The sequence below is a fragment of the Bacillus rossius genome, chromosome 15 (assembly GCF_032445375.1).
Source record: "Bacillus rossius redtenbacheri isolate Brsri chromosome 15, Brsri_v3, whole genome shotgun sequence".
NCBI lineage: Eukaryota > Metazoa > Arthropoda > Insecta > Phasmatodea > Bacillidae > Bacillus > Bacillus rossius.
Window position 1 is genome coordinate 22,195,801 of NC_086342.1, and position 13,852 is coordinate 22,209,652.

At 34.5% G+C, this 13,852-nt stretch overlaps 1 protein-coding gene across 7 annotated transcripts in view; it reads right to left on the reverse strand.

Annotated features, from left to right (window-relative positions):
- Positions 1–13,852, reverse strand: part of LOC134539434 (serine protease HTRA2, mitochondrial) — a 220,226-nt gene that overhangs the window by 17,172 nt on the left and 189,202 nt on the right. For 3 of the 7 annotated variants that reach the window (XR_010076312.1, XR_010076311.1, XR_010076313.1), the window contains exons 1-5: positions 13,015–13,429; positions 10,274–10,379; positions 9,111–9,197; positions 6,145–6,339; positions 2,710–2,857 (exon numbers count right to left, since the gene is read on the reverse strand). Coding sequence is in view for 3 of the 7 variants with exons in the window: in XM_063381469.1 (XP_063237539.1) it covers positions 2,710–2,857; positions 6,145–6,339; positions 9,111–9,197; positions 10,274–10,379; positions 13,015–13,412 (934 nt within the window). In the remaining 4 variants the exon portion in view is untranslated. Of the gene's footprint in view, positions 1–2,709; positions 2,858–6,144; positions 6,340–9,110; positions 9,198–10,273; positions 10,380–13,014; positions 13,468–13,852 lie in introns of those variants that run through there. The other 4 variants (XM_063381469.1, XM_063381468.1, XR_010076314.1 and 1 more) reach the window with 3 other exon arrangements.

Sequence of the window (13,852 nt, forward strand, 5' to 3'; positions counted from 1 at the left end):
TAGCTGAGAAGACTTCTAAAAATTTAAATTAAGATATGTAATTTTTTTCCTGTTAGCCAATTTCAATTGCCCCAAACTATGCTCACGATACCTGTGAAAACCCTATGAAAATTAGTTTTGCAGTTTTGGAGATTAGCATGTTTAAAAAAAAAAAATTAAAAATGGTCTTATTTAGGGATGGGGCGAATCCTGATTTCCTCGAATCCGAATCCTAACTCGAATCCTCGACTGGAATTGCCGAATCTCGAACCCAAACCCGAATCTTTTAACAGATGATGTCCACATATCTAATGTAAGTGAGATGTATTCTGCTTGCACTAAAAGTCCCTTGACTTTATCACATGTAGATTGGTACATTTCTGGTATAAGTGTATATAAAGACAACAATTTTTTCTTGAGAAATTTCAGTTTTAGTACAGATTAGCGGTTAGGATTTTTTCTATAAATAAGCTAGAGGTCTGCGAGCCTAAGAATTTTACTTCGAGCCGAGCTCGAGCTTTTGTGGTACAGTTACACTTTTGGGAAATTATTTTTATCTTAAACTTAATATCATGTTTGAATAAAGTATAAAAATGAAGTGGGCTTATTAATTTTGGGTAACTATTTACAGAGTGTGTTTACATTTTGCACTGCTAGAAAAAAAATAACATTTTTTTTCATTGAATCTTACCTGTTTCCATTGGTTCATTAGTAACTGATATCATCCAACTAACATAACCAAGTATATGTTTGTGTAAATGTAACATATCTTTGGAAAAATTTCACCCTTGTCAATTTTTCTGGAGTCCTTACTGAGCTTCAACAAACTTAGCACCAAAAATCATGTTGTTTGAAAAGTACATTCACATTGTTTCAACATTTCCACTTTTCAGCACAATAATTCTGAGAGAGATTGTCACAGAGTATTAAATTCTATTCTTTAATCTATCATTCAGAACAATAATTTGTTCTGCACGTTCAGGAGTTAAATTAGCTCTACGATTGGAGATAGTGTTTCCAGCAGAAGAGAAGCGTCTCTCGCTGGCAACCTGCTTGGCTGGAATGCTTTAGTAAAATTGCTTAACCTCAAAATTAGTGTCATAAATATCTGTAACTGGTCATTAAAGTTTAATCAATTGAAAGTAATAAAAATAACATTTTACTTCATTCAATTTACACTTGCAAAAAAAAACACACACACAATAAACCTACATGGAAATAAGTCTTTTTCAATATCCTGAAGTCTGAAATATGTTTACTCATGTCATTAAATGTAGAGCTGTATTGAAGAAGCCGATTTTGCCAATATTTAGTTGAATCGGAATTTATGCCGACTTCCGATACAGTACGCTCGTTAATTTTCGGCCGATATTACTGAAAAACGAAAGAGACTGCCATAACCTAAAAATCCACGAGTACCATTTTCACTTTTCGTAGTATTACTGCATTCTTTCAGATCGCATTATTTCTTAGCAACATGTGCCAACCGTACATATCAATGTTTAACATCATTTTTTTTTTTTTTTAACAATGTTCTTTAATTTAATATGTCATAAATAAATAATACATTACTATCACGGTAAATATACATCTCAGTTGTTACGGTAACTATAGTGCAAATATGGTAGCTATCTTGCTTCTGTAGTAATTATGGTATTCTACAAAGAATCTTTAGTTCTTTATATGGTAATTATCTTAAAATAACTATTGGGTTTGTACTGTAGTTATGGTACATCATCCATATTTCTTCGTATGTTGTTGTTCATTTGTCTTTTCTTCATATTTACGTGTGCCATCTGCCATTATTTGAGACAAGAAGTTTCAGAAAAAATTTTAACGGACATTATATCACACATTTAATGGCGTAAATGACGAGACCTCGGGCAATTTAAACGCTTTATACGGAAAAACCTACCATGCGGGACCTCGTGAGTTTTACTGTATTTTTTCCCGTAAATAGTAAAAACCGAATCCTTTGACGAATCCTATATCAGACCCGCCGAACCTTCGAATCCCTAGGATTCGGTGGATTCGGCGGATATTGGATTCGGTCGCCCCATCCCTAGTCTTATTGTATTTTGTTACACTTCTAAATCACCTGCAATCAGTTTTTGCCAAATATTTTCAATGTACAGACATGACAGTTCTACAGTTTTACTATAGTATAGATAATATAAAATCAACTAATATCTCTAACAACTTTATTAGTTAACTATCTACAATATTAATTATAATAAAACAGCTGGAAAAAATAGCACTGCATGCTGAAGTATTTAATTAATGACAAATGCCTATTTAATATTTTCTGCATTAAATAATGACATTTAGTACTGAACTGCATTTTACAAGTTTCATAATAACTAATTGTATAATCCTACATTTTTATTTAGAGTTAGATTGTGTAAAGGAGGGACCAACAGCGGATTTTAAGATCACGCACCAGTCATGTACTTAAAACTGAACTAAACTCAAAATTTTAAGTAATATTTTGAGATTTTTATTATTTGGACATTTGTAACTGCATCATGCCAAACCGGCTGAACGTATTTCAATTGAATTTTAAATGCAATAATTTCATTTAATTTAGTTATAACAACACTCAATACATCAAGGTTCTGGAGAAAAAGAAAAATCAATCAACACTGATTTCAAAACTTTTTTTCCAGATCCGAATCAAAACAAAAAATAACTTGTATAAACAATTTTAGCTTTAACAACAAATACACCTACCTGCTTTCTTCTTTTCTCCACTTCTCTTAAGAAAATCTTTTGCATAATCAATTGGAATAGCAAATGATATACCAGCGGTCACTTTCATCGAGTTTATACCAATTGCTTCACCATCCAAATTCACCAACGGTCCCCCGGAGTTTCCAAACTGCAAGCAGAACCAATAATGTATGTCATTCAAACAGTTTTAATCCCACATTTGTCCCAAGATATAAGTACGTTAGTATCTCGTTTATCTGAACTTCCAAATTATCCAACTAGTCAGCGAATAAATGGCACTTGTCAGGAAAGTAGACTACTGAAAAAACTTTTTGAAATCACAGGACAGAAGTTTAAAAGATATGTATTTAGCTTAAAACAAGTAGTAAATTTTTTCTCCTGTTTTGTTGTAAAACATGATTATTAGGTTCGTAATGTGTAAAAATATAACAAATTTTGTCATTTAATAGGATTATTCTTAACATCTTCCAATAATCTATCATTTTCGCTTACCCGACATTCTGCGGCCCATTTATGTCAGATAAGCAAGACACTACTGTATGTTGTTATTTTTCTAGTTGCATACATTCTTACAGGTTGGTTGCTTGAAGTACACATGCAGAAAAAAAAGGTTTTGTATGAACATATGTCTATGCATGTTCTATGTGTTGGCATGGTAATTAGAGTTTCTGGCTGATAAGTCTATAGTTCCGGATCCAATTTCTGCCCGAGTTGGGGATTTTTTGAAAATTTTTGAACCCCCAGACCTCGAAAATGGCCCCCGGGTCTTGAGGCCTCGCCAGGGGGTCTGTTACATTGTCCCTTCAACTCCCCACTGCAGAAGGCAGTGGCCAACCATTGCAGAGTTACCCTGACATGAATGCTCCCGGTGCACTGCTACTTCCTTCACCGCGGTGTTACCCGAGGTTAAATTCTTGACACAAATAACATCACGATGTTAGAGCAAAAAAATATGTATTACATTTGTGCCTGTCTTTCCACAAGTGTGGCTGCCCTACCAGGAGGACAGACTTGTTTGGACCAGCCTGGAGATTTCGTGGGGTGAGATGAGCTGAGTATGGTAGCCGAGATAAAATGAATTGGCGGGAGGATCGGGAGAAGCCCGAGAAAACTCACAGGCCATGGCAACGTCAGCCACGTCTCCCACTAAATCTGGGTTTGACCCCGCAGGGAATCGAACCCGGATGGCCTTGGCAGGAGGCGAGTGTTCTAACCACTCTTCCACCACACCTCCCCTTTCCACAAGTATGTGCCCGTAAATATAAAAATGTTGGCAGCTCTGCAATACTGCATTCTTCAGTTAAATACTTTCTGTAATTAGGCTTCAACCAAGCCACTCTCATTCAGATTTCTTCAGGATCTGATTCAGAGCCAAAACACAATCTCTAACTTTTTTTTTTTTTTTACAAAACAGTAATGGATAAGTGTATGTTCTCTTGTCAACCAGCAATTTTTAAACTAGTTTTTAAATACTGTACAGTCTAATTTTCCTAATTCCCCTTAAAAATTATTGACGTTAGATAATTAAAAAAAAAAATAAAATCGCTCAGAATGTCTACATAGAGGTCACAAAAGTTCCAAAAAAGTATGGATAGCGAGATCAATAAAGTCATGACAAAGTCCCTGCAATAGCACTGGAAGTCATGAAACTTTAATTTCCACCAGTGTTTTGATTTTATGACGCCTCACTTTCTTTATAGTCACACGTTAAGTGTAAATAGTTGGACACTGTCCACTTAAATCATCTGGAAATCATCTCTGAAAAGGTTTCAGCTTTCTAACTTAAAAAAAAAAAAAAAAAAAAAAAACTATACATTCCTGTGAATTGTAGAAAATTTTGTTCATAATTGAATTTGCCAATGATTAAAATATATATATATTTAACAGGTGTCTATAAATACCTAATGAACAAATTTCAAGAGTTTTTCAGAGCCATTTAACAAAGTTTCCTTCCAAAGTTTTAAATCCAAACATAACAATATTACAATGAAAGAGCTGCTACAAGCTTGGAATTCCAAAATTGCCTTTCTTTTCCAGGTTTTATAGACAAGTGGGAATGTCTGGCTGTGTACCTTTAGCTGATAAGGCGCATTATTCTACAGAGACAGGTCCCTGGAAAAAAATATGTAATAACAAGGCCAGCACTTTTAACAATCATATGATTTTGGATTTAACATTATAAACAATTGCTATGGATTCACCTAAAACTATCAACAGTAGGCTATCGAACTTGTATGCCAGCAAGCGCAAATAAGTTTTTTCACATCTTGTGTTTACTGTAAAAAAAACAAAGGAAGTTATGAAAAGGAAAAATCAACAGAAATTTGTGATTTTAAATGTTTTAGCATTTCTTGAGATGACTAAATGTCCGCGGAAGCGGTATTTTATTTTTAACTTTTATATCACAAGAAAAAATTCCAGAAATATTTTGGGTATTCTCTGACTTTTCAAGGTATTCCCTGACCATTTTAACTTTCCCGCTTTTCCCTGTTTTATATACCTGAAGCAACCTTGACATGGGCATGTAATATAATATTTTCTACAACTCACAGGAACATATCAATTTTTAAGTTAGAAAGTTAAAAGGTTTTCAGAAAACATGCGACTGAAACCTAAAGTGAGGCATCAAAACGACAAAAAATGTAAGTCAGCAAAACACTGCAAGATTTGTGACTTCCAGCACCATTGCTGTTTGTTTAGGTACCTTTTCCCGACTTTCCTGACCAGTCCTTCAGTTTCATTACTTTTTCGTGACTTTTGTGAACCTTTTCTAGAAAAATATTTATCGAAAAGTCCCGAAATTGGTTCACTGCGTGTTTGCAGACACGCTGTTGCTAACCCGACATGATCACGGTACAAAACGTACCCAGATCAACCACCTTACGGTACCACGACCCGAACAACTGGCACTGGCTTCCCGGGGCGACTGAAATGTTGCCCCTTGGAAGGGCAGCCCTTCAGTATATCTTAAACAGTGGTGTTTTTGAAAGGTTGTCTGAATTGTGGCTATTGGATGGGCAGCCCTTCAGGATTTTTCTGACATTGGTTAGTTTGTAATGTCACCTAACCTGACCTAACCTAAACTAACCACTGTCAGAAAAATCCTGAAGGGCTGCCCATCCAAGGGGCAACAATTCAGACAACCTGTCAAAAACACTACTGTCAAAAAAATCCTGAAGGGCTGCCCTTTCAATGGGCAACAATTCAGACAACCTTTAAAAAACACCACTGTCAGAAAAATCCTGATGGACTGCCCTTCCAAGGAGCAACAATTCAGACAACCTTTAAAAAACACCACTGTTAAAGATAACCTGATGGGCTGCCCTTCCAAGGGGCAACAATTCAGACAACCTTTAAAAACACCACTGTTAAAGATAACCTGATGGGCTGCCCTTCCAAGGGGAAACAATTCAGCTCCCCCGGCTTCCCACCCACCGTGATGGCGGCGTCCGTCTGGATGTACTCCATGTCCCGGCCGCGGAGCCCCAGCTCCTCGCTCGGCCGGCTCACGGAGCTGATCACGCCGGCGGTGATGGTGTTGGACAGCGACAGGGGACTGCCGAGCGCGACCACGAACTCGCCCGGGCGAGACGTCTGCGACGAGCCGAGAGTCATCACGGGGAGATTCTTCTGCATCAAGGAAAAACAAACATATCAGTGTGGCTTTTGTAATTCACTACCAGTTTAACTAATTAAAAGAATGATCACAGGGAAGATACTGATGACGAATAAAAGTCTCAAATTTTTTGCCTGGCCATTTTTGGTACTGCATCCTGTCCTGATTTTCCATGGTTTATAGAAATCACTCCCGGCAAATGCCAAGACACTTTATCCTGTTCAAGTTTTAAATTGCTGGTATTTTATTAGTATACTAGTAGGCTAAACTAACAAAATGTTATTTCTAAGATGGAAAAAAGAGCTTCAATTAGCACTAAAACAATGAGCAAACCTTAATTTTAAAATACATTAGCTACATAAAGTTTTGTTGTCTTGGTATATATGATACCAGGGGTGCAACAACAAAATTTCCAAAGGGGGGGCAATATACCTTTTTATAAAGAATCATCGATCCCCCCTATTGAAGCGGGGTGGTCCGGGGATCCTCCCCTGGGAAAATTTGTATTTCAAGGTGGAAATTGTGCTATTTAAGCAGTTTTATTATCTAAAAATTTATTACATAGCACTTTCTTTGCCCCCGTTTGCCCCCACTTCCAGGTTTCAGGGGGAGGGGGGGGGGGGGGGGCAAAATACCCTTACCCCCCCTGTTGTTGCGCCCCTGTATGATACAATCATATAATGTATAGCTAGAAAAAAAGTGTATAAAAGTAGGCCCAGATATTTTATCATCTGTACTACTACACTTTATAATTCCTATTTGCATTTAGTAACCGTAAATTATACACTATGAGCCTAATTAATAAACATATTTTACATCTGTAGGTCTCTAGAAAAGTCATTCAAAAATTTTAACTGGGTGAAATGTTCTTGTGACTGTGAGGTCAAGTAGGGACCAGATTATATGGTGAGTTGTGTTAAAGCCGAAATATCGCTGAAAAGCTTGTCAATACACCATATTACACCGAAATGAAAGTTAATGCACTACAAAGCACTGAAATGAAACAGAAGAATCATGAAATGAATAAGCATATTTAACCAAAACTCTTCTCAGATTACAAAAACTTAAGCTTTTAATATATTAAATTCAATGAATATAAATTATTTAGAATAGAGTCAGTACCAAAATATATGAACTAAATATGTAAGATTTTATTTTATTTTTTAAAGTATTTATTTATTATTCTATTATTAGCAACTAATTTTTACATTACGGCATTGGTACTGTTTTCAAACGCACACATACTTGCCAATTTATTTGTATTGTTCCCAGTAGTTTGACATGCTTATTACAAATTATCATATAGTTAAAGTGCATCATATATCAGTCAAATTGACACTGTTTATGGTAAAGTAAGTGCCATTGAAAAAATGTCATAATTTGTTGAAATTGGTGCTATTTTTATAAATAAACAGAGTTCATAAAAAAAGAGTGCGTGTAACTCAGTATTCGCGATAGAAGTGAAACTTCTTTGACAATTCTAACCTCGACTCGTAAGTATATCGTAAGGGGTACATCTCTTTGGCCAAGTACCACTTTTCTGTCTTATTCGCATCAGAAACGTTTCACAACAATGCTTCACGAAAACGTTGCATTACAATTCTGCCTTTAAATTGTACTCTCTTCGCGCCCAAAGAAGATTCACTTTAAGAATAAAAAAAATCAAATCGAAACCTCCTGTTTTAAAAAAGAAATTGGCCTAAAAATAAAACCATAAAATCTTGTCTCTAGTTATTAGAGATGGTAATACATGAGAGCACAAAACAGAGACAAAAGGAAAGAATTTAGCCATGGCCTCTGCCTAGTAGCAAACCTTTAAGCTGGAGTAACGATGCTACGATGGACATGGCACGACAGATCCGACACGCTTGTTAACCAATGACAGACAAGGTCGCCATGACATGACAAAATAAGCAAGAAGTAGATTCTATTTCTTATTTTGTGTCGTGCTGCATGATAGAAAGCAAACCAAAAACCTTACAAAACTAAACTTCAAAAATATTTATTTACCTACTTTGTAAATCTATATGCTGAAAAACAAAATTTTGTTTGTGTGAGGGTACAAGTCATATTTTTAGTTTGCCATAAACTGTCTATATAAAAGGACATATCATCATGTTTATAGTCAACGTTATTTATTATTCTACATTTAGTAAAGATTTAATTTTAATTATTTGCATAGTCAACACCAGAATTCATTTTTCTGTCCCTTATAAACATGCTTGCTCACATATAAAATAATCTTACTACCACTTCATGCCAGAGATGACTCAATATTATATTTTTAGGCACATAAACTGTCAACAGGATATAAAAGCTTTCTACAAAGCCGACACTGATTTTAGCGCATTATATACTGCGTTTTATGGATGCACCTAGCACGGGACAATTTGCAGACAGCCATATTAGAGTTTCTCGTGTTAAAATTGTCTTGGTATTATGAACCTACGCTTCTAACTCTGTTTGTTATTTGTTGTGTTGCGTCCATCGTGGCATTGTGACTCCAGCTTTAAGACATTCACCTGGAAGTGATTTTGAGAATCAGGATGGTGTTAAAATTTATAAAAATACAGACACACTTCTACAAATTTTCTATGTTCAATCTCAAATGAAACAGTGTGGAAAATTCATTCCCTAAACAAGACAACAGATTTGGGAAGCTCTTTCAGCGTTTATTATTAATTTTTTTTCTTGTAAGATCAAAACCAATAATGTTTTCCATACTGCCAAAGTCATTATATGTGAATATAATACTCATAATTTTGTTACAGATAACTGCACTTACACAAGGGATGCGAACAGTTGCCAAGTCTGATTTAACGTCTATATCCTCCACAACACCATAATACTCTTTACCATCCTGCAGCCGCACCTGAAACACATAATATACCTTTACTTACAATCCCATTAACTGAACACAGACACACTAAATAATAATGGTACAAGCATTAATATTTTAAAAGTATTGTTGGAATGTATAAAAAACTAAATGCTTATTCAAGTGTATGAAAGTATGCCTAAAGTTTTATCATCTGTACTCCTACATGTGAGAAATGCTGTATTGATTAATTATGCACAATACATTAGAGCCTGCCTAGTTATCTTATTTCCCAGGCTAGACAATACACTGAAATACTATCAAGCAGCAGAACAGTCTAGGATTAAAATTGGGTAATTGTTTATAATCATAGCTTATTAAAAAAAAAGGGGGAGGGGGGGAGGAATTATTTTTTGAACCTACTACAAATGTTTCTTGTTATTCTTAAAATTATGTTTGTTCTCTCTTTTTTTTAATGTCTACCAGATTTTGAAAAATATTCAACGGTGAGGTTTAATGGCTCACCTAATCCATTCAGCTTTTGTTTTTTAACTATTCCCTATTCAAGCAAAAACTTTTAGGTTGTTAACCCCTATGACGTGATCACCAAATTAATTCAACCGAAAGTGCTATAAGGGCGCCAGAAATCGCTGACAAATTTTTTTCCGGGCAAAATCAATTCTTTATTACGGGCAAGAGAGTTCTGCTAGTGCAAACTTAAACAGGAACGAGAACATTTTTATTAGCTTTTCTTTTAATTCAGCCAAAAACCCACTGCCCCTGGACGACTTGCCTATTATTATTCTTCAATTTAACACACAAATGTCAATTAAGTTTTCGACATGGTGTAAATGAAACATAACCTACCTAGGTAGGCCCTATATTGGACTGAGCATAATTTATTTCTCTGGTGATGAAATAATTCCAATAAATTCTGCATTCACAGAATTTCTAAAGTATTGAGGGAAGGGGGGGGGGGAATCCCACACCATATGCTATTTTAGAAATTACTTAAGCATTGTTAACTATTAATTATTTAAAAACATGTATTTAAAAATAATTATATTTTATGCAATGATTGCTAAGATGTCAAGTTTCTTAATTACAATTTTCAAGTAATGTTTACATACCTGAACTTTGCTACGTGGTTTACCGATTACTACATGGGCATTTGTCAGTATGAGACCATCTTCTTTGACAATAAAGCCAGATCCATTTGAAACCGTTGACAACCATCTGCAAAGTAATACCAGAGTTAATGACATTGCAATTTTAAGTTGCTATAAACATGCAAATAACTAAATTCAAGGGAGTGCATTATTTGTCCTAACGCCTCTAAAATTAGGACATGTCTGAATGTCAAATTGAGATAAATAAATGTAACAAAAAAAAAAATTAATCAAAGAATGATCTGTTTGAGTAGGTACTATTAATGCTGCTCAACTATCCCGCAGTGCAGTAATATTTCAATTCCCACTGAATACTTAAATTTTGATGATTGGGAAGGCAATATACTCGAGAGAAATTGTGGAGCAAAAAATCATGCTATACCCTATTGCAAAATAAATATGTAAAATAATTCTTAAACTCTCTACAACAATCTCTACAACAATATAACCGCAACAATTATAATAATTTTTCATCAATATTTACATGTTTTTATTTATGAAATTGTACATGAAGGTTAGCAACGTCCTCTGTGATTCAACTGAGGTGGCTAGGTCACAAATATGTGATATGACTTTCCAAAGAATTTTTTTTTAGTTCTACTAATCACTACGGTAGTTTATGACAGGAGACCAAGTGTGTTATATTTAACATATTTTCAAAGTATTTACATGTGTTGATAATAGTGATAGCATGTAACCTGATGGAACAAGGAATTAGGCTATTTCGTTTGACACACATAATGACAAGTCAGCATTTTACGCATCCATGCTGCTAAAAAAAAAACCTGTTAAGGATTGATGCTTGGGTTTAGATGCACACTAGTGACTCACATAATTTTTTAAATTTTTGTTTACCTTCCACTGCACCACAAAATCCAAATACAAAATATACATAGGTACTTATATATTGAGAACCAAAGTATAAAGTTGCTAAGCTAAGGCATTACTGCACAGGCTACCTAATTTAACCTATAAATGGTAATTAACGATTAGGAATTCAGAAATGCTGTTTTCAGGGGAAATCCCTTTAGTGTTTGAGGAAAATTTTTTAGAAAATTATTATTTCATGGTAAATATTTACTTGGGCGGTATTTCCAAAAAAAAAATGTTAAAAATCCGAAAATACCTTTATTTTATGCTCTTCAACTTCCTATTTTCATTAAAAGCGGCGGAGATAAGAAATTCCAAATACTTTAGGAGATATCGAATTTTTTAATTTTGCAATACAAGACCTGTGGAACCATTCGAGCGGCGCCATTTTTGTTATTTTGCCGTGTGTTCGTGAATACGTGAATCGTGAATGCGTAATTAATAAAATGGTTGATTAGGTCAGGTCAGTTACATTATTAATACTTTCAAACTAAGCCGACATTAAAAATTATTTTGTGAATTAATTTTAATGGCTGTTTAGTTTTAAAATATTTATAATGTAACTGACCTGACCAAACAAACCCGGACAGAGGGTGAACAGTAAACTAAAATGGTCGATTAGGTCAGGTCAGTTACATTATAAATACTTTCAAACTAAGGTGATATTAAAAATAATGTGAATTAATTTTAATTATTCTTTAGTTTTAAATTATTTATAATGTAACTGACCTTACATAACAAACCCGTAACAAAGGATGTACAGTAACAACTCACGTAAATTTTTTTGTTACTCATTACTTGTGCAACAATATCAAAATAACAAATAAGACTTTAAAGTTAGAAACGTTAAAAACTCACCTAAGTTGGAGGCGGTAATTAAACACTGTTTTAAACAATAATTGAACTAAATAATCACGTATTAGTTCATTTGAATTCTGGTCTATCACGAACAATCACGTGACATCATTATCCAATAAAAAAATAGATACTCGTACGTAAACAAGAAACAATGGTGCACGCACGCCAAAGGAATGCGCTGATTTTGTGCTGAAATTTAAAAATTCGATATCTCCTAAAGTATTTGGAATTTCTAATCTCCGCCGCTTTTAATGAAAAGAGGAATTTGAAGAGCATATAATAAAGGTATTTTCGGATTTTTAACTTTTTTTTCGCAAATACCGCTCAACTACATATGAAGAAATTTAAAAATTCGATATCTCCTAAAGTATTTGGAATTTCTAATCTCCGCCGATTTTAATGAAAAGAGGAAGTTGAAGAGCATAAAATAAAGGTATTTTCGGATTTTCAACATTTGTTTTCGGAAATACCGCCCAAGTAAATATTTACCTATTTCATTTGTGGAAAAGCTGCAATGTAAGAAAATAACAAAGCAACATTAAAAATACTTAAAAATAGTGTTCATGGTTTTTTTTTTAGGTTAGGTTAGCAATGTTAAAAACACTTAAAATCGTTTGAACTGGTTATAAATTACCACTAAAAGTTCGATAATTTAACCTAACCAATCACCCTTATTACTTTAAAGTATTTTTAATGTAGCTAGTCAACCATTAACTTAATTTAAAAGTATATCTAATGTAGCTAACATAATCAAACAACTTTCTCATATTGTACATTATTTTTAATGTACCTAACCTTAAATTACCACTACATAAAATGGTCAAAGTTACCAGTTAACTACTTGAAATATCACAATGCCCTACCAAAAAATGATTGGAAAAAATGTCAAAAAGTAACAAATTATGAAATTTTTACTAAAATTTAAAAGACTAGTGCCTTTATTCCAGAATTACCGTCCCGAATACTGATATTACCTGTTATCACGGATTTCTATGTACACAACCGAAGGGGCAACTTTTTCCACAACATCGGCAATGAAGTTAAAGCGAAATCTCCTTCCTGGTCCTTTAGAGCCCTCGTCATCACCAGGAACAATAACTGTTGCTGCTTGAATAATTGGTAACACCCTGAAATCCTTAAATGCTTCGGCAAACTTGTCTTTATTGACATAACCCAAACCTAACCCTAAACCTAATACTGAAACAAGGACAGTTTGTGTCCACTTCAAACCCCTCTCTTTACAACCATCATTTTCTGTTTCGTTTTTAGATTTGAAATTTTTCACATCAAAACTACTACACCTCAAACAATGCACATTTAACATATATTTCTCCCCTAACTTCAAGCAGCGCTTTAAATTGTTAACCGCCATTTTTTATTTTATTTTCGAATAACGCCTGTCAGCTGTCACGTTGCCACAACACCGGCACTACCAACTTTAGAAAAGCATTAAATATCACTGATCAGAAGTTAGCTCTATACGCCGGCTCTATCCGGCCGCCCGGGATAGAGAGCTTGGGACAACAACGGCTTAAGTCATTCCACGCAACTACGGCAATTCCCAACCGAGTTTTTATATTTTTACAACAAAATGTGCAAAGATAATGATAGAGCAGTTACATGGCGACCTTAATACATGTGTGTACTATTAACAAAAATTAAATTTAGAGTGCGAACCATCGTACAGGTTACACCAGGGCCTCTGAAAGCCTCCCCATGTGTTGTTTTTATGGAGTATTTCACAAACATGATTTTTTTTTTGGCCACTTTGGTCACTGGTAACGATAGAGGTAGTACATAGGTGACTTTCTA